At 60.0% G+C, this 20,755-nt stretch overlaps 1 protein-coding gene across 1 annotated transcript; it reads right to left on the bottom strand.

The window, feature by feature from the left end:
* Nucleotides 1-1,218: 1,218 nt before the first annotated feature.
* On the bottom strand, nt 1,219-20,259 carry LOC137459590 (myosin-binding protein C, fast-type-like; the record flags this gene model as incomplete). Its single annotated transcript, XM_068170415.1, is given in 31 exon segments — nt 1,219-1,281; nt 2,565-2,589; nt 3,361-3,547; nt 4,488-4,624; nt 5,237-5,396; nt 6,064-6,203; nt 6,910-7,105; nt 7,682-7,770; nt 8,154-8,321; nt 9,022-9,156; nt 9,580-9,667; nt 9,669-9,769; nt 10,250-10,354; nt 10,591-10,750; nt 11,139-11,278; nt 11,556-11,585; nt 12,121-12,193; nt 12,195-12,228; nt 12,482-12,647; nt 13,322-13,491; nt 13,840-13,945; nt 14,066-14,190; nt 14,824-14,918; nt 14,920-14,957; nt 18,205-18,298; nt 18,300-18,399; nt 18,612-18,674; nt 19,226-19,271; nt 19,816-19,933; nt 20,110-20,226; nt 20,228-20,259. Coding segments are annotated over 30 exon segments (3,224 nt in total), but the record flags the coding sequence as incomplete, so codon positions are not given.
* Nucleotides 20,260-20,755: the final 496 nt, after the last annotated feature.

Here is a 20,755-nt window from a genome sequence, read left to right as displayed (position 1 = left end):
ACATCTCCTTCCACCCCCCAGAAAATCTGATTTTAACCCAAAAAGTCAGCTTTTAACCCCCCAAAAAATCCATTTTAAACCCAAATACATCAATTTTTAACCACTCAAAATCTCAGTTAAACCCCAAAAAGTTCCTTTCCAACCCCAAAGTTCCCTTTTTACACCCCAAAAAGCTGCAATTCCCGCTCCAAATCTGCAGCTGGAAGCAAACTGAAACCAGCTGGGAGCAAGTCCTGGGATGTGGAGACACAAAGTGGAGCCCAAACCAGTTCCAACCTGGAACTGGAGCCCAAACCAGTTCCCAACCTGGGACTGGAGCCCAACTCAGCTCCAACCTGGAATTGGAGGCCAACCCAGCTCCAACCTGGAACTGGAGCCCAACCCAGCTCCAACCTGGGACTGGAGCCCAACGCAGTTCCCAACTGGGACTGGAGCCCAACCCAGTTACCAACCTGGGACTGGAGCCCAAACCAGTTCCCAACTTGGGACTGGAGACCAACCCAGCTCCAACCTGGGACTAGAGCCCAACCCAGTTCACAACTGGGACTGGAGACCAACCCAGCTTCCAACTGGGACTGGAGCCCAACCCAGCTCCCAAACTGGGACTGGAGCCCAACCCAGCTCCCAACCTGGAACTGGAGCCCAACCCACTTCCCAACCTGGGACTGGAGCCCAGCTCAGTTCCCAACCTGGCACTGGAGCCCAACCCAGTTCCCAAACTGGGACTGGAACCCAGCTCAGTTCCCAACCTGGCACTGGAGCCCAACCCAGCTCCCAACCTGGGACTGGAGCCCAACCCACCTCCCAACCTGGGACTGGAGCCCAACCCAGCTCCCAACTGGGACTGGAGCCCAACCCAGCTCCCAACCTGGGACTGGAGCCCAACCCAGCTCCCAACCTGGGACTGGAGACCAACCCAGCTCCCAGCCTGGGACTGGAGCCCAAACCAGCTCCCAACCTGGGACTGGAGCCCAAACCAGTTCCCAGCCTGGGACTGGAGCCCAACCCAGCTCCAACCTGGGACTGGAGCCCAAACCAGCTCCTTCCTAGTATCCCGAGCCCCCACCTGGTCGTTACCGTCTGGATGCCACCAGGGGGCGCTGCAGTCTCCTGTATTGCCCCAATTAATCATCTCCCTCCCCCCAGTTAATCCATCTCCCAATTAATCTATCCCCAATTCATCGATCACCTCCCCAGCAGTTAATGAGACTCAGAGAGGTGGTTCTGGAACCTTCCATTTATTCTGGGGAGGTCAATTTTGGGCCCCCCCCAACATTGAGCCTGGAAGGGAAGGGAAGGAAGAAAAAGGGAGGGTTAATTAACCCCCCACTAATTAACTCCCCCTAATTAATTAGCGCTCTATTAAGTTCCTTCTTCCCCCCCCAAGTGACTCCGTCCTCATTAATTCACCCCTAATTGCCCCTCTCCCCCCCCAATGGAGTCTCCCCAGCCCTCATGTTCCATCTAATTAACCCCTCTTAGTTAATTAGCCCCCAAATTAGCCCCAATGACTAACCTCCCAATTAATTAACCCACCTTAATAAACCAAATTTAGCCCCCGCCCAAATAAATCTCACCCACTTAATTAAACCCCAGATTATCCCTTAATTAATTCCTAATTAACCCCCAATTATTTAATCCACATTTAATCAGATTTATGAATTGACTCAATCAACCCTTAATTATCCCGAATTAACCATCCGGATTAATTAACTCCATATTAACCAGTAATTATTTAATCCCCAATTGATCAGCACAGTTAATTAATCCTTAATTATCTCCTAATTAATTAACACCTGTTAATCAGTCCATTTAATTAACCCCAAATAAATTAAACTATTAATAATCCAAATTAATTCGAATTAATAGTGCAGAATTACTTATCCCTAAATAACCACTAATTAATATGCCCCTGTTTGCCTGCCCTATTAATTGGCTCCTATTTAACGGCTAATTAATTAAACCCCTATTAATCAGAGCTATTAAATAAAACTTAATGAACCCTTAATTAATTAACCCAAATTAACTAGTCAAATTAATTAACCATAGTTAATCAATAATTGTTTAGCCCCCAATTAATCAGCACAGTTAGTTAAGCCTTAACACATGATTAAGCACTAATTGATCAACCCAATTAGCTGACCCCTAATTAATCAACCCAATTCACCACTACTCAACCACTAATTAACCCCCATTAATCACTCCAATTAATTAACCCATATTAATCGGTCCAATTAATTAACCCCAAAATAACTTATCTGCAAAGTAATTAATTAACCCCTTATTAATCAGCCCAATGTATTGAACATTAATTAACCCCCAATTCATTAACCCAAAATAATTAACCCAAATTAATCAGCCACATTAACTCCATATTAACGCCCTAATGAAGCCGCCCGCTTCATTAACCGCTAATTAACCACCAATTAATTATCCCCCCAATTGATCATCTCAAATTACTCAACCCCGATGCCCTCCCCTTATTAACATCCCAATTAATGAACCCCTAATAAATTCCCTCCTCCTATTTATCCTCCCCTAATTAACAGCCCCTCCCCCCTCACCTCCTGCTTCCTCCTCACTGCGGCACTGCGAGGGAAGAAAAAGCCTCACATGGGTGGGGGGCTGTGGTTGCAGTCGCCCCCCCCCTCATTTTACCGCCACCCACCCAGACCCCGGACCCCCCGGGACCCCTCAGATTTTCCCCCCCCCCACCGCAGGGACCCCTAAATTCCCTCCCCCCCCCCCATCTTCCAGCCCCCTCCCCCGTTTCAATGTCCTGTACCCAATCTCAACTGACCCCCCCCATATCTAGGGACCCCCCCCTCCATTTTAGGGACCCCCCCCGACCCCAAGAACACCCACCCCTCAACTTCTGGACCCCTCCCCATACTTTAATGTCCCCCTCGATTTTAAGCACACACCCCCAATTTCAGAGACCCCTCCCCGATTTTGGGGACCCCCCCCCAACCCCCAAGGAGCCTCCAAACTTCAGGGTCCCCCAAACCCTTCCTTCCTCCCCCCCTGCCACTGCCTCTCTCCAGCCCCCAGTCACCTCCCTTCCCCTTTCTTCCCCTCCCCCACCTTTCATTGCCTCCTCCGCAGCTTCAACGACCCCCCTCCAACTTTGGGGACCCCTCCCCTACTTTAGGGACCCCCCCCTCACCTTTAGGGACCCTCTCCAACGTTGGGGACCCCCCCCTCAGCCCCTCCAAATCCCCCTTCCTCCAGCCAGCCCCCAGCCACCTCCCTTCCCCTTCCATCCCCTCCCCCACCTTTCATCACCCCCCTCCCCAACTTTCACGCCCCCCCCATGATTTCGGGGACCCCCCAGCCGGTTTCGGGGTCCCCCCCGCTCACCCCTGATCTCCAGCCTGCACTCGGTCAGGGCCTCCCCCAGCTCGTTGCTGGCCCTGCAGGTGTAGACTCCTCCGTCGAAGGGTCCTGGCTTGCGGATCAGCAGCGTCAGGACCCCCTGGCTGTGCCTGGCCAGGAACCTGGGGTCCTCCCCAATGGCCACCTGGTTCTTCATCCACACCACCTTGGGCTGCGGGGGGGACACCCCAAAACCCTCAGCTGCACCCCAGAAAAATGGGGGGGTGCAACAAAACCGGGGGACCCCAAAATCAGTCCCAACCCCCACCCCAAACCCACTCCAAAGACCCCAGACCTCCATTTCCAGTCCCAAGTCTCCTTTCTAGGGGAGCCCAAAATGTTGGGAGCCCCCCCCCAGGGTCACCCCCAAGCCCTCAGCTGCACCCCAAAAACTTTGGGGACCCAAAAATCGGCCTCAAGGCAACCCCGAACCCAGCCCAAGGCCACTCCAAAGACCCCAGACCTCCATTGCTAGCCCCAAATCTCCTATGGGGGGAGCCCAAATTGTGGGGGACCCCCCAGGGTCGCCCTCAAAGCCTCAGCAGCACTCCAAAATATTTTGGGGGGGGTGTCGGGGGGGGCGGTGTGGCCGAAGTTGTGGGACCCCAAAAATCAGCCCCAAAACCAACCCCAAAGACCCCAGACCTCAATTTCTAGCCCTAAATCTCTTTTTGGGGAGAGCCTCAAACGTTGGGGATCGGCCCAGGGTCACCCCAAAACCCTCCGGAATTTGGGATGTCCCCGAAAAATTGGGGGACCCCCCCCGAGCCCCCCAGCTTTGGGACTACCCCCCAGCAGTTGCCTTCCTCCCCATTTCCTCTCCCTCCCTTTCATCTTTGGGGTCCCTTCGACTTTTAACGACCCCTCCCTCAATCCCGGGACCCCCCCCCCATGAGTTTTGGGGACCCCTCCTCAGCTTTAGGGATCCCTCCTCAATTTTGGCGACCCCCAAGACCCCCCCAAGTGTTGGGGGCTCCCCAACGTTTAGGCTGCTCCCAGCAGTTCCCTTCCTCCCCCTTTCCTTTCCCCCTCTTACTTTGGGGTCCCTTCCACTTCTAGCGACCCCCCCCCCAATTTCGGGGACCCCCCGAGTTTCGGGGACCCCTCCTCACCTTGGGGTGCCCCCTGACGGCGCAGTTGAGGGCGGTGCTGTACCCAGCCACGGCGCTGCGGTCCACCAGGGGGGTCAGGAACTGGGGGGCAGAGCGGAAATCGTGCTCCTGGTACTGGGGGGGCTTCAGCCTCAGCTCTGGGCAGGGAGGGGGCACAAAAACTTCCTTAGGACCCCCCCTCAAGTTTCCCTGATCCCCCCAGGTCCTGCCAGGACCCCTTCAGACCCCTCACACACACAGCCCCCCCCGCAAACCCCTTCGCAACCCCCCCCCCGACCCTCCCCAACCAGGGCTTGCTCCTCCTCCAGCCCCCTCCAGGACCCCGCCCCAGACTCATCAAATCCCCCAAGCCCCCTCAGGACCCCCTCAAGACCCCCTCAGACCCCTCAGATCCTCCCCAGACCCCCTTAGAACCCCCTAAAGATCTCCCAGGACCCCTCAGGACCCCCCCAGGCCCCCTTAGGACTCCCCCCAAAACCCCTTAGGATCCCCTAGATACCCCCCCCCCGGACCCCTCGAATCCCCCCCAAACCCCCTAAAGACCCCCCGCAGACCCCTCAGATCCCTCCCAGATCCCCATAGGACACCCCCACACCTCCATAGGACCCCCTAAAGACCCCCCCCAGACACCTCAGGACCCCCTAAACCAGGGCTTGCTCCCCCTCTAGCGCACTCCAGCCCCCCCAGACCCCTCCAGGATCCCCCCAGAGCGCTTCAGGAACCCTCCCCAGGGGCTCCCCCTGCCATACCCGGCCGGGGGATCTTGGCGGTGTTGGAGGAGACCCCGGGGGTCTCGCTGGCCCCAACCATGTTGTGGCTGTAGACCCTGAACAGATACTCATTGCCCAGCACCAGCTCCGAGACCGTGCAGCGAGGCAGCCTGGTGTGCTCCAGCACCCGGAACCACTCCTGCGGGGGGGCACAGAAAGGGGCTTGGGGGGCAGCTGGAGGGGGCGAGGGAGCAATTATGGGGCTGGAGGGGCAGTTATGGGGCTGGAGGGGCAGTTCCAGGGCTCGCGGGGGCAGTCGTGGCACTGGAGGGGCAGTTCCGGGGCTCCTGGGGGCAGTTCAGGGGGGGGTTGAGTGAGCAAAAATGGGGCTGAGGGCTGCAGCTGGGGGGCTCTTAGGGGCAGCTAAAGGGCTCCTGGGGGAAGTTATGGGGCTGGAGGGGCAGATGTGGGGCAGCCTGGTGTGCTCCAGCACCCAGAACCACTCCTGGAGGGGGCAGAACAGGGCTTGAGGGGCAGCTGGAGGGCTTGGGAGGGGTCCTAGGAGTGAGAGGAGGGGGTCCCTATGGGTCACTATGGGTCACTATGGGTTGTTATGGGTCTCTATAGGTTGCTATGGATCTCTATGGGTTTCTACGGGTCTCTATGGGTTGCTATGGGTCCCTATGGCTTTCTATGGCTCGATATGGGTCACTATGGCTCTCTATAGGTCACTACAGATCTCTATGGGTCTCTATATGTTCCTATGGCTCTCTATGACTTCCCATGGGTCGCTATGGGTCCCTATGGGTCTCTATGGGTCACTCGGGGGTCACTATGGGGCAGCTCTGGGTGGCTGTGGGTCTCACCATGCTCCGGGTGTCAGCCTTCTCCACGCTGTACCCGCTGATCTCGGCGTTGCCGTCGTCGGCTGGCGCCTCCCACTCCAGCAGGGCATTGAAGCCCCAAACCTCCTTCACCTGCACTGCCCGCGGCGGCCCCGGCCGCTCTGCAGCAGCACCGACCGGTACGGACCAGTAAGCACCAGTCCGGACCAGTGTAGAACAGTATGGACCAGTCCGGACCAGTCCAGACCTCTATAGACCAGTATGGACCAGTACGGACCAGTACGGACCAGTACAGACCTCTATAGACCAGTACGGACCTCTATAGACCAGTATGGACCAGTATGGACCAGTCCGGACCAGTATGGACCAGTCCGGACCTCTATAGACCAGTATGGACCAGTATGGACCAGTCCGGACCAGTATGGACCAGTCCGGACCTCTATAGACCAGTACGGACCAGTCCGGACCTCTATAGACCAGTATGGACCAGTATGGACCAGTCCGGACCTCTATAGACCAGTCCGGACCAGTACAGACCTCTAGAGAGCAGCACAGAGCAATCCCAGCAGCTCATCCTGCTCACTCAGCCTCTCCCTCCCACTGCCCTCCTAGTCCCTCCCAGCGCCCTCTAGTGCCCATCCGGGGAACTGTAGCTCATTATCGCCCCCCGACTGCTCTCCCAAGCCCTCCCAGCACCACCTAGCGCCCACCCGCGGAACGGCAGCACATCCTGATCGCTCACAGCCTCTCCCTCCCACTGCCCTCCCAGTCCCTCCCAGCGCCCCCCAGCGCTCATGCACGGAACTGCAGCTCATCATCTCCATCCCACTGCCCTCCCAGCCCCTGCCAGCGCCCCCCAGCGCTCACCCACGATGCGCAGGCGCAGCTCTGCCTCGTCGGTGAGGTTCTCGATCTGCAGCGTCATGCGGTACAGCCCGGAGTGGCTGCGGGCGGCAGAGCGGATGAAGAACACGGAGTCGGAGGCTGAGTTCCGGACATGGACCTCCCCCCCGAGCTGCTCCGAGCCCTCCTTGCTCCACGTCACCACCGGTCTGGGCTTGCCCTGCCCCCCAAAAACGAAGGGGAACCAGCTGTGGGGCTGCCCCATAGTGCTGTGGGGCTGGGGGTGCCCCAAACCCCACTTCCAGTAAGCTCCCAGTGCTCCCAGTATGGCAAATTGCTTTGGGAGACCCCCAGCCCCCCACAACTGACCCCAGGACCCCCCCAGACCCCATACCTGCTGCCCCCAGCCCCACAGATCTGTGGGGCATCCCCACAGCTCCCTTGGCTTCTCACCACCCATGGGGCTGAGGCCTGTCTGCCACCTCTAGGACCACCCCATTTACCCCCCCCAGACCCCCATAAGTGACCCCAGACCCCCCAGCTCCCCCTAACTGACCCCAGGACACCCCCAGACCCCATACCTGCTGCGCCCAGCCCCACAGATCCATGGGGCAGCCACCACCCTTTAGATCTAGGACTTGTCTGCCACCGCCAGGTGCCTCCCAAAGCCCCTTAGAGACCCCCAGGCCCCCACAACTGACCCTAGGACCCCCCCAACTGACCCTAGGACCCCCCCAGAACCCCATAACTGCTGTCCCCAGCCCCACAGATCTAAGGGGCAGCCCCCCAAGCCCACCTGGAAGGGGATCACAAGGTTCACTGGCTCCCCGACCTGCCTCACGTAGGTCTGCCGCAGGTGCCTGGGCAGCCGAATCTTGGGGCGCTCTGAGGGGGCACAGAGGTGGTCCCAGACCCCTTTGAGACCCCTCCCCACCCCCCGAGACCCCTCCAGACCCTCCTGAGACCCTTCCAACCCCCTTTAGATGCCACCAACTCCCCTGAGATGCCCTCAGACCCCCCGAGCCCTCCCCAAGCCCCCTTCTAGATGCCCCCAGACCCCTTTGAGTTGCCTCCAACCCCCTTCAAGACCCTTCCAAACCCCTTTGGATGCCTCCCAGCCCTTCCCACCCCTCCCAGCCCTTCCCTGTCCCCCTCCCAATCCCTCCCAGCCCCTCCCTGTCCCCCTCCTAGTCCCTCCCAGCCCCTCCCACCCCTCCCAGCCCCTCCCTGTCCCCCTCCTAGTCCCTCCCAGCCCCTCCCCCACCCACCGACGATCTCTCGGATGGTCACAGGCTGGGCCAGGGTGGCCGGGGGGCTCTTGCCGGCGATGTTGACCCCCCGGACCCTGAAGAGAAGCTTCTCGCCCGTGGGCAGCCCCCGCACCGTCAGCCCACAGCGCTCCACCAGCCCCTCGTGGGCGGGGGTCCAGGTGTCCTCTGGGGGGGGGAAGGGGGAAGGTGAGTAAGGGGGGAGGGGGGTGAGAGAGGGGGAGGTGGAGAAGGGTTTAAAGGGGAACAGGGGGATGGGGAAGAGGCTTTCGGGGGGCAGCGTAGGTGGGGGGCAGCGGGGAAGGGATTTGGGGGCAATGGGGGGTTTGGGGGCCTGTGGGGGTGATGGTAGGGGGCGAGAGAGCGGGAGGTGGAGAAGGGTTGAAGGGGAAGGGGTTGAAGGGGAAGGGGTTGGGGGGACAGTGGGGGTTGGGGGTGATGGGGAAGGGGTTGGGGGAGCTGGGGGTGTGCGACTGAGGGGCAGGAGGAGTTGGGGGGCAGGAGTTGGGGGGCAGTGGGGTGTGGGGGTTGGGGGGGCTCCGAGCTTGGGGGCTCAGAACAGGAGGGTTTGAGGGGCAGTGGGGGAGGGGTTGGGGACAGGAGGGCTTGGGGGTGCTATGGGGCATGGGGGGGGAGGGCTGGGGGGCAGTGGGGTGGGGGGAGGGGTCCCCTCTTTTGAGACCCCTCCCAATGAAACCAGGACCACCCCCCAGTTAATTTAGGAGACCCCCCCCCCAAAATTTCTCTCCCCCCCTACCCCTTTTTGCCCCCTCCCCCCTCCCAGTGCCCCTTCCTCTCCCTTTGGGACCCTTCCTAATGAATCCAGCCCCCCCCCCCCCAATAAGTTCGGGGTCCCCCCCCCACGGACCCCCCTCCTTGCAGAACTCCACCAGGTAGCCGTCGATGCCCCCAGCCCCCAGCCGCTCCGGGGGTCTCCACTTGAGGGTGGCTGTGGTGTCTGTGACGTCATCCAGCACCAGGTGGGTGGGTTCGCTGGTGGGGGCTGCGGGGGGACCCCCAAAATCCATCAGAGACCCCCCATAAAAGAGCACCCCGAGCAGCCCCCCCCCAAAAAAATCCCTTCCCAAAACCACCCCAGGAGACCCCAAACCCCCCTGTGGGACCCTCCCAGGTCGCCCCCAGATTGCACCCAAGACCCCTCCCCAATTTTATTCTGGGGAGGGAGGACCCCAAAAAGCCATCAGAGACCCCCAAAAAATTCCCCCCATCAAAACCCACCCCAGGAGACCCCAAAACCCCTCTGGGACCCCCCCCAAAAGACCTCAAATCCCACCAAGACCTCCCCAGAGCCTCTCTAGGACCTCCCCCCCCGTGACCTCTCCCAACCCCCCTGAGATGCCCTCAGCCTCCCTTTAGAGCTCTCCAAGCCTCTCCAGCTGCCTGCCGCCCCCCGTGCCCCTGGCACCTATGGGCATGAAGGGCTGGGTGTTGAGGCTGGGCTGGGAGACGCCGATGGCGTTGACGGCGAAGACTCTCATCTCGTACAGCACCCCCCTCGATCATCCTGCTGGCCTCGAAGCTGGTGGCCTGCAGCACCTCGAAGTTCAGCTTCATCCACCTCATGGAGCCCTTCTTCTTCCTCTCGATCAGGTAGCCTGGGGGGCACAGGAGGGCACAATGGGGGCAGCTGGGGACACTGAGATAGGGACACTGGGATGGGGACATGAGGGGACATCACTGGGGACATGGTGGGGAGGGCTGGGGGTCAGCTGGGGGCATGAGGAGATTGGGGACACTGGGATGGGGACACAGAGCAGGACAGGGGACAGAAGGGGACACAGAAGGTGGCACAAGGGACACAGAGGTGGCACAGAGGGTGGCACAGGGGGCACAGAGGTGGCACAGAGGACAGAGGTGGCACAGAAGGTGGCACAGGGGACACAGAGGTGGCTCAGGGGACATAGAGGTGGCACAGAAGGTGGCACAGGGGACACAGAGGTGGCACAGGGGACATAGAGGTGGCACAGAAGGTGGCACAAGGGACACAGGAGGGAACACAGAGGGGAACAGGGGACAGGAGGTGACACAGAGGAGCACAAAGGACACAGGTGGCAGAGGGTCCCTGTGTCCCCTACCTGTCACCGGCTGTCCCCCGTCGTAGGCTGGTGGCTGCCACTCCAGCACTGCCCAATCCTCCCCCACCGAGGTCACCCTCACGGCCTCGGGGGGGTCAGGGACGTCTAGGGGGGACACAGGGGACAGGAGGGGACATGGGGACAGCCTGCACAGCCACCCCCTCACCCCCCCGGCCCCTCTCCCCCTCTCCTCTGTCCCTCCTGTTCCCTCCACTCTGTTCCCTTGTCCCCTGTCCCCCCCGCCCCCCGTCCCCCTGTGCCCAGTCCCCCCCCAAACCCCCTCCCATCTCCCCAGCCTGTCCCCACTGTCCCCAGGCTGTCCCCAGGCTGTCCCCACGCACCCACGACCTTCAGCTGGATGGTGGCACTGTCCTCCCCCACGGGGTTGGTGACCTTGATGCTGTAGGTGGCTTCGTCCCCACGCTCGGCGCTCTCGATGACAAAGCTGCTCAGGTCCTGCTTCTGCTCCAGCCTGGCCCTGCCCTCGGTGACATTGAACTCCTGGGGACACACGGGGGACATTGGGGACACTGGAGGGGATGGGGACATGAGGGAGGTTGGGGACACTGGGGACACCAAGGGTCCTGCTCCTGCCACAGCCTGGCCCTGCCCTTGGTGGCACTGAGCTCCTGGGGACACCCAGGGGACATCGAGGGGACACGGGGCACCAAGGGGACCCTGGGGGCTTGGGGACACCAAGGGGACGCCAAGGGGACCCTGGGGGCTTGGGGACACCAAGGGGACACTGGAGGCATTGGGGAGGTTGGGGACATTGTGGGGGGGAGGTGGGGCACAGGCGGAGAGGGTGGGTCAGGGGAGAGGAGGGCCAGGGGGCCAAGGGGGCAGGGGGGCGGCAGGGGGGCGGCAGGGGGCCGGGTGGCAGCGCCACCTTGTCACCCTTCATCCAGGTGACGGTGGGCGCGGGCTCGCCGCTGATGGGGACGTCCAGGCGCAGCTTGTTCCCTGCCACCACCACCAGGACGTTCTCCGTCGCCTTCCCCGAGCAGTCCAGGTGGATCTTGGGGGGCTCTGGGGGCACCGGGGGCACCCAGGTGACACTACTGCCCCCCCGGGGATGCCCACGGGGCAGCAAAGGTGTCCAAGTGCCCCCCCGGGGCTGCCCACGAGGCTCCAAGGGCAGCCAAGGGCCACCCAAGGGCCACCCCCAGGACCTTCTGGGTGGTGCCAGGTGGATCGTGGGGGGCACCCAGGTGCCACCAGTGTCACCCCAGTGCCACCAGTGCCAACCCAGTGGCCACAGCCCCCACCCCCACTGCCACCCCCACTGCCCCCTGCAATTCCTCACCTTGCTTGGGGACGTACTCGACCTTGATCTCTGGGGGGCACAAATTGGGGGGCATTAAATGGGCACCTCTGGGACCCCCAAGTGTCCCCCGAGTGCCCCACCCCGCCCCATATGTGCTGCCCAAGTGCCCTTCCAGCCCCACAACTGCCCCCCAAGTGTCCCACCCAGCCCCCCCCAAGTGCCACCTCCTGCCCCCCAAGTACCTCCCAGCCCCCTAAGTGCCCCCCAAGTTCCCCCCAGCCCCATAACTGCCCCCCCAGCCACAGAAGTGCCCCCAGGGTCCCCTAACTGCCCTCCAAGTGCCCAGTATCTGCCCCCTAGCCTCCCATGTCCCACCTCTTGCCCCATAAGTGCCCCCCAAGTGACCCCTCTGGCTCCCTAACTGACCCCCCCCCCAGTCCCCCAAGTCCCCCCCCCGGCCCCATAACTGCCCCACAAGTGCCTCCCAAGAAACCCCCCAGCCCCACAAGTGTCCCCTCTGGCCCCCTAACCGCTCCTCCCCTCAGCCCCAGAAGTGCCCCCCCGGGCCCTCTCACTGTCCCCCAAGTGCCCCCCGGGTGCCCACCCAGGAAGTTGAGCTTGGCAGAGAGGGAGAGGGCGAAGCCATCGGGCACGAAGGTGTAGTCCCCTTCGTCCTCTCGGCCGCACGTCGTCGATCACCAGCTTGTGGATCCTGGGGGCCACCAAATGCCACCCCAGGTGACCATGGGGCCACCAGAAGCCCCCCCAGGTGCCCACGGGGCCCCCCCAGGCCCCCAACCCCAAGGGGTTTCAGCCCCTTGAAGACCTCCACGAGCTCCTCCAGAGCCTCTCTGAGCTCCCCCGGGAGGGCTCCAAGTCCCTCACGCTGCGTTCCAGGTCCCTCGGGGGTGGCTCCCAGCCCCTCCCCAGCTGCCCCCCCGCCCTGCCCGCCCCGGGGTGCCCACCTGCCGGCGTGGGTGATGTGGATCCTCTTGGAGGGCTTCACCTCCACCCCGTTCTTGAACCACCTGCCGGTGACCTTCTCGTCAGAGACCTCGCACTTGAACACCGCCTGGTCCGAGGCCTTCACCGTCAGGTCCGCGATGTCCTGCAGCACCTCCAGCTGCTTCTCTGTGCCAGGGCAGGACACCAAGGCCTTCATCTCCCACCCAAGGCCCCCACAGCCTCCTGGGGCCCCCAAACCCTTCAGGACCTCCATGAGTGCCTCCAGAACCCCTCTGAGATCCTCCTTGGTGCCCCCCAAACCCTTCAGGATCTCCATAGGTGCCTCCAGAACCCCTCTGAGATCCTCCTTGGTGCCCCCCAAATCCTTCAGGACCTCCATGAGTGCCTCCAGAACCCCTCTGAGATCCTCCTTGGTGCCCCCCAAACCCTTTTGAGATCTTCCTGCGTGCCTCGAACCCCTTCAAGATTTCCTCATGGACCTTCAGGACACCACAGAACCTCTCAATCCCCCTCCCAAACATTTCCAGGACCTTCTGGAGATGCTTGAGGACCACCCAAGATCTCCAGGGGCTCCATAAAACCCCTCAACCCCCATCCCAAAGATCTCCAGGACCTTCTAGAGATGCCTCAAACATCTCCAGGTGCTTCTGGAGACTCTTCAGGACCTCCAGGGACTCTGTAAAACCTCTCAACCTCCCTCCTAAACATCTCCAGGACCTTCTGGAGACCCTCAAGGACCTCCCAAGACCTCTAGGGGCTCCATAAAACCTCTCAAACCCTCCTCCCAAACCTCTCCAGGAGTTCCTGGAGAGCCTTCAGGAGCAGCCCCTGGAGAAGACCTTCCACAATGAGGTCGGCCCTCGCTCTCCCCCCCCCGTTGGTCATGATCTTGTAGCGCCCTGTGTCCTCCTTGGTGGCCTCATTGATGATCAGATAGTGCTTCTTGCCGTCCTTCTTGAAGCGGTACTTGAAGGTCTCCTCCCTGGTCAGCTCCACCCCATCCTTCATCCTGCCCAGGGGGAGGAGGAGGAGGGGGTGGAAGGGGTGGAGGGGGAGGTGGTGGAGGGGGAGGTGATGGAGATGATGGAGATGGTAGAGGTGGAGGTGATGGAGAGGGAGGTAGAGATGGGCCTCCCACCCAACTCAACCAACCCAATCAAACTCTTCAACCTACCTCTACCCAACCTGACCCAACACAACTCAACCCAACCCAACCCAATCCAACTCAACTCAACCAACCCAATCCAACTCAACTCAACCCAACCTAATTCAACTCAACCAACCCAACCTAATTCAACTCAACCAACTCAACCCAACCTAACCCAACTCAACCAACCCAACCCAACCCCAGACTCACCACATCACCTGGGCCCCCTCCTCAGACACCTCAGCTTCCAGCACCACCCTATCCCCGACCACGACCTGCTGGTCATCCAACCCCTTGGCGATGGTCACCGGAGGCTCTGCAGGACACCCACCAAGGGTCAAGGTGACGCCCATTGGCTGGGGGGGGTGGGGTGGGGTGTGCCCTCCCCCCCCATACTTGGTGTCATCTGGCAGGGGAGGGGGGGTTGGGGGCTGACCCTTGACGAAGACCTCAGTGAAGCACTTCTCGTCGTTGGCCCTGCACTCGTAGGCTGCGTCGTCGGCCAGGGAGCACTTCTGGATGGTCAGGATGCGCTTCAGGCCCACGTTCTCGAAGATGTACCTGGGGGGAGGGGGGAGACCACCTTCCCAGTGCCTCCCAGCGCCTCCCAGCGCCCCCCAGCGCCTCCCAGTCCAGCCCACTTCCACCCCAGCCCAGGCCTCCCTTGTCCTTGGCTTTGAGGTCCTCCTCCCTTCTACCTCATGAGGAACATCTCAAGGTCTTCCCGCTCAACAGCCAAGCCCTTCTCCTGCCTCCCAGACCCCACAAACTCCCTCAAACCTCCCCCAAACCCCTCTCCCAGTTCCTCCCAGTTGCTCCCACTTCCCCTTCTCACTACCTTTGAAGTTCTCCTCCTTTCTTGTATCCCCTGAAGAACACCTCCAGACCTTCCTCCTCCTCCCCCTCCTGGCCCTTTTCCTGCCTCTCAGACCCCCAAACTCCCTCAAACCTCCCCCAAACTCCTCTCCCAGTGGCTCCCAGTCCCCCCCCAGTGGCTCCCAGTACCCCCCAGTGGCTCCCAGCCTCACTTGTTGCTGGGTTTGATCAGGTGTCCGTTCTTGTATCCCCTGAGGAACACCTCCAGACCTTCCTCCTCTCCCTCCCAGCCCTTTTCCTGCCTCTCAGACCCCCAAACCTCCTCAAGCCTCCCCCCAAACTCCTCTCCCAGTGGCTCCCAGCGGCTCCCAGCCTCACTTGTTGCTGGGTTTGATCAGCTGTCCATTCTTGTACCACTTGAGGGGCAGGTCAGGGTCGCTGACCTCCACCATCAGTCTGATCTTGTTGCCCTTTGTCCACCTGGTAGGCAGGGTCCAGCTTCCGGATGAAGGCTGGGGAGGGGGCTCCCAGAGGGTCAGTCAGATCCTCCCCCCCCTCCCCCCCCTAGAATCCCCCCCCCCCAAATTCCCAACCCATTGAATCTTTTCCCAAACCTTCCCCCAGCAGTCCAAGGAACAGTCAAGAAATTCACTTTGAAAGAAGCTTCCAACAATTCCTCACAAATCCAAAAAGGTTTTCCCCCAACCCCAAACACTCCAAAAAAAAAGTCAAAACTCCCCAAAACTGACAAATGAAATTCAGAAACCGAGTCCCAAAACACTCAACAAAGCTCTGAAGTTTTCCTAACTCCCCACAAAAATATGGAAAAAAAAAAAAAAATTTAAATGTCAAAAAAATTCCTCAAAATTAAAAAAAAAAAAAAAAATAATTAGATGCCAAAAAAATTCCCCCAAAATTTTTTAAAGAATCAAACAATTCCCAAAATGTAAAAATAAAAAAAAATCTAAATTCCCCAAAATTTAAAAAAAAATAAAATCAAATCATCAAAACCTTTCCAAAAAGTCAACAAAAATCCAAAGGCAAGAAGGTCTCCCCTGAGTCCTCCTCTTCTCCAGGCTAAGCAGCCCCAGCTCCCTCAGCCTCTCCTCCCAGGGCTGTGCTCCAGACCCCCTCACCAACTTTGTTGCCCTTCTCTGGACACCTTCCAGCAGTTCAACCTCCCTTCCTAACCTGAGGAGCCCAGAACTGGACACAGTACTCGAGGTGTGGCCTAACCAGTGCAGTGTACAGGGGCAGAATGACCTCCTGCTCCTGCTGGCCACACTGTTCCTGATGCAGGCCAGGATGCCATTGGCCCTCCATGGCTGCCTGGGCACACTGCAGGCTCATGTTCAGACCTACCATCGACCAGCACCCCCAGGGTCCCTCTCTGCCTGGCTGCTCTCAGCCACTCTGACCCCAGCCTGTAGCTCTGCCTGGGGTTGCTGTGGCCAATGTGCAGCACCTGGCACTTGGATGTGTTCAATCTCCTGCCCCTTGGCCTCTGCCCCTCTGCCCAGCCTGTCCAGGGCCCTCTGCAGAGCCTCTCTGCCCTCCAGCAGCTCAGCTCCTGCCTCCCAGCAGTACAATCCAACAATCAAACCAATTCCAAATTCCCCAAACCCAAAGCAATCCAAACCGTCCCAAACAGCCAACAGAACTCCAAACTTTTTCTAAGTCTGAAAAAAAAATGGGAAATATTAAATTTAAAAAAAAAAAAAATTAAATGGCCAAAAATTCCTCAAAATTCAATAAATTGTTTTTTAAAAAAATAAATGCCAAAAAATTCCCCAAAATCTTAAAAAAATCAATTCCCAAAATTCAAAAAGGTCAAAGTTCCCCAAGCTAAAAAAAAAAAAATCATCAAAACCATTCCAAAAAGTCAACAAAAATCCAAACTTTTTCTAATTTAAACAAAAAAAAAATGTTTTTTAAGTAAAAGAAAGTCCAAAGATTCCCCCAAATTTAAAAAAAAAATCAAAAAATTCCAAATGCCCCCCAAAAAAATCCCCAAAATTAAAAACAAAAAGAAAGTCAAACAATTCCTGAAACTCAAAATTCCCTAAACTAAAAACAAAACCATCAAAACCATCCCAAAAACCCAACAAAAATCCAAAAGTTTTTTCTAAGAAAAAAAATAAAATTGTAAATATAAAAAAAAGTGCAAAAAAATTCCCCAAAATTAAAAAAAAAAAAAAGAAAAATTTCAAATGCCCCCAAAATTCTTAAAAATCCCAAAACCAAACCAAGTTCCCCAAACCCAAAGCAGCCCAAACCATCCCAGACAGAACCCCAAACTTTTTCTAATTTAAAACCAATTCAAATGTCACAAAAAAAGTCCTGAAATGAATAAAAAAAAAACAAAAAACCACAAACCAAACTAAAATTCCCCAAAATAGCCCCAAAAAATTTGTGTAAAACTCAAAAAAAAGGGAAAAAAAAGGAAAAAAAACAAAACCAAAATCAAAATCCCCTGAAAGAAAAATCACCAAAACCAATCCAAAAGTCAACAAAAATTTCCAAACTTTTTTATAAGTCAAAAAAATTTTTTTTTTTAATTTAAAAAAAATAAAATTTAAAAAAAAAATTCAACTGTCCGCCCAAAATTGCCCAAAAGGCAGAAAATTTAACCCCCCTTTTTCTCCAACTGAAGCAAATCTTCCATGCACACCCCCAGAGCCCCCAGAAGCCACCCAGCCGCAGCCCTCCACCCCCTGAGGAGCAGCTCCAGCCCTTCCCCCTGCCCCCCAAACCCTTTACTGCCTCCAGAACCCCCACCGGACCCCCCCCAGAACCCCCTCCGGACCCCCCCCAGAACCCCCTCCAAACCCCCCCCCAGAACCCCCTCCGGACCCCCCCCCCCAGAACCCCCTCCGGACCCCCCCCAGAACCTCCTCCAAACCCCCCCCCAGAACCCCCTCCGGACCCCCCCCCAGAACCCCCTCCAGACCCCCCCCAGAACCCCCTCCAGACCCCCCCCCCGAACCCCCTCCAGACCTCCCCCCCCAGAACCCCCTCCAGAGCCCCCCCAGAACTCCCTCCAGACCTCCCCCCAGAACCTCCTCCAGCCCTCCCCCCAGAACCCCCTCCAGACCCCCCCCAGAACCTCCTCCAGCCCTCCCCCAGAACCCCCTCCAGACCCCCCCCCAGAACCCCCTCCAGACCTCCCCCCAGAACCCCCTCCAGACCCCCCCCAGAACCCCCTCCAGACCTCCCCCCAGAAGCCCCTCCAGACCCCCCCCCAGAACCTCCTCCAGACCCCCCCCAGAACCCCCCTCCAGCCCTCCCCCAGAACCCCCTCCAGCCCCCCCCCAGAACCCCCTCCAGCCCTCCCCCAGAACCCCCTCCAGACCTCCCCCAGAACCCCCCTCCAGACCCCCCCCCAGAACCCCCTCCAGACCTCCCCCCAGAACCTCCTCCAGATCCCCCTCAGAACCTCCTCCAGATCCCCCCAGAACCCCCTCCAGACCCCCCCCAGAACCTCCTCCAGATCCCCCCCAGAACCCCCTCCAGACCTCCCCCCAGAACCTCCTCCAGACCCCCCCAGAACCTCCTCCAGACCCCCCCCCAACTCCATTCCCAGTCCCTCCACTCCTCCCTTCTCACTCCCTCTGAGGTCCTCCCCCACTCTTGTACCCCTGGAGGACCAGCTCCAGCCCTTCCCCCCTCCTCCACCCAACCCTTTTCCTGACTCCTAGCCCCCCCCCAAACCCCCTCTGCCCCCCCTCTAACTCCTTTCCCAGTGGCCCCCAGTGGCACCTTCGCTCTTCTTGGGCTCCACCTTGATCTTCTTGAGGCGCTTGAGCATGCCCCTGAGGTCGGTGATGCCGTACTGGAAGGCGATGCGCTCGTACCTCGCTCTTCTTGGTCACTCCCTTCAGCAGCTCCCAGATCTCCGGCGGGAACTGATCATCCTCGTCCTTCTTCTTCTTCTTCTCCTCCACCTGCACCTCCCTGCGGGGGGCAGCGCCTCAGAGGGACCCCCCCGGCGCCTCCTCATCCTCACCGACCCAGCTGGAGCCCCTCCAGACCTTCCTCATCCTCACCGACCCAGCTGGAGCCCAACCTGACCTTCCTCATCCTCACCGACCCAGCTGGAGCCCCCCCAGACCTTCCTCATCCTCACCGACCCAGCTGGAGCCCCCCAGCCCCTCCTCCTCCCTCACCTCTTCTTCAGCAGGCCGCTGAAGTCCAGCTCCCCTGCCATGTCGTCCCCCTTGGCATCTCCCCTGGGGGGGCACAAATTGGGGGGGGTGTCCTTGGGGGGGTCCCAGAAAGTCCCTTGGGAGTCCTTGGGGGGTCCTTGGGGTCCTGGGGGAGTCCCTGAAGGGGTCCTGAGGAAGGGTCTTGGGGGGGGGGAGTGGGGGAGGGTGGGGGTCCTTGGTGGGAGTGGCCCTGAGAGGGCCCTTGGGTGGTGGAGGGGGAGTTAGGGTGTGGGGAGGGGTCCTGGGGGAGTCTTTGGGGTCCCGAGGGGCTCCTGAGGGGTCCTTGGGGGTGGGGATCTCTAGGGGCTGTCAGGGATCCTGGGGGGTCCCTGAAGGAGTCCTTGGGGAGTCCAGGGGGGTGCCCTTGGGTGGGGCCCCTGAGGGGGTCTTTGGGGGGTCCTGGGAGGGATGTTTGGGTCCTGGGTGGGTCCCTGGGGAGCTCTTTGGGGGGTCCAGGGTGGGGGAAAGGGTCTCTGAGGTGAGAGGGGATTTTGAGGGGGTTCTTTTGGAAGCTCGGGGGGGTCCCCACCCCAAGAAGATTTGGGGAGGGGGTCCCCCTCCTCTGCCCTACTCACGTCCTCTTGAAGCTCTGCAGGACATTGGAGTCTGTGGGGCAGGAGGCTGGGGGGGGAGGGGCACAGGAGGTCAGGACCCCCCCCTCTGAGCCACAACCCCCCTCCCCAACTTGGCTCAGACCCCCCCCCACGCCCCCCCAAAATAGTCTCCCCCCTCCCCTTAGGGTGATGGGAGGGGGGGAAAGGGGAGGGTTTGGGGGGGGGGGGGTCCCAGATGGGTCTGGGGGGGCTCGGAGGGAGAAGAGGGGGGAGCTCAAGGGAGGTCCCCAAAGGAGTCCTGGGAGGGGATCAAGGAGGTCCTGGAGTGGCATCTTGGGGCCATGGGGGAGGGCTCTGGGGGTCCCAAATGGGTCAGGGGGCTTTCGGGGGGTGTTCCAGAGGGAGAGTCCCAAATGGGTCTGGGGGATTTGGGGGGGGAGGGGGTGGTCCCTAAAGGGGTCTGGGAGGGGATCGAGGAGGTCCTGGAGTGGCATCTTGGGGCCATGGGGGAAGGTTTGGAGAGGGGTTGGGGGCTGGGGGGTCCCGAATGGGTCTGGGGGACTTCGGGGGAGGGTCCTAAATGGGTCTGGGGGACCGGGGGGGTCTCGCACCCTCCACGTCGATGTTGAAGCTGCAGCTGTCTCGCTTGTCCTTGGCTACCACCTCGCAGCGGTAGTCGCCTCGGTCCCCCACGGCCACCTTGGCGATGTTCAGCTCGAAGGTGTACACCTGGGGGGCGAGGGAGAGCAGCCCCCCCGGGTCAGACCAGGACCCACCAATAGCCTCCCAGTGCCCCCAGGACACCTGGAGATGTGGGGCTGGGGGTGGGCTGAGTGGAGAGACCCTCCCAGTCCCCTCCCATTGCCTCCCTGCAGTCCCCTCCGGTGCCCCCCGGTGCCCCCCACCTTGCTCTCCTTGTCGAAGGCCTCCTTGAACTGGAACCTGGCTCCGCTCTTGATGCCCAGCTCCAGCCACTTGCCCTTGAACCACTTCACGGTGGGCTTGACCGGCAGCTGCGGTCCCGTCCACCCGCGCCGACACCAGCACGTCCCGGCCTGCCCGCGGCCGTCAGCGCCCCGGGGACGCCCACGGACACCCCCCACGCACCCCCCGGGGAACACCCACGGACATCCTCACGCACCCGCGGGAACACCCACGGACACCCCCACGCACCCCCGGGGAACACCCCACGGACACCCCCCACGCACCCCCGGGGACGCCCACGGACACCTCCACGCACCCCCCGGGGAACACCCACGGACATCCCCACGCACCCCCGGGGACGCCCACGGACACCTCCACGCACCCCCCGGGGAACACCCACGGACCGCCGGGAACACCCACGGACCCCCGGGGACACACACGGACACCCCTAGTGGACCCCCAGCACTGCCCAGCACCCCCCCCAGCCACACCAGTGCCCCCTGGTCAGCCCCCAGTAACCCCCCACGGACCCCCAGCTCTGCCCAGCAACCCCCCAGGGCGCACCAGTGCCTCCCAGTGCCCCCCAGTCAGCCCCCCAATGCCCCCCAGGCACAGCAGTAAGCTCCC

The sequence above is a fragment of the Melanerpes formicivorus genome, unplaced genomic scaffold (assembly GCF_026170545.1).
Source record: "Melanerpes formicivorus ecotype bairdi unplaced genomic scaffold, bMelFor1.0.p_v2 SCAF_377, whole genome shotgun sequence".
Taxonomy (NCBI): Eukaryota; Metazoa; Chordata; class Aves; order Piciformes; family Picidae; genus Melanerpes; species Melanerpes formicivorus.
This window is presented reverse-complemented; position numbering and strand designations above follow the sequence as displayed.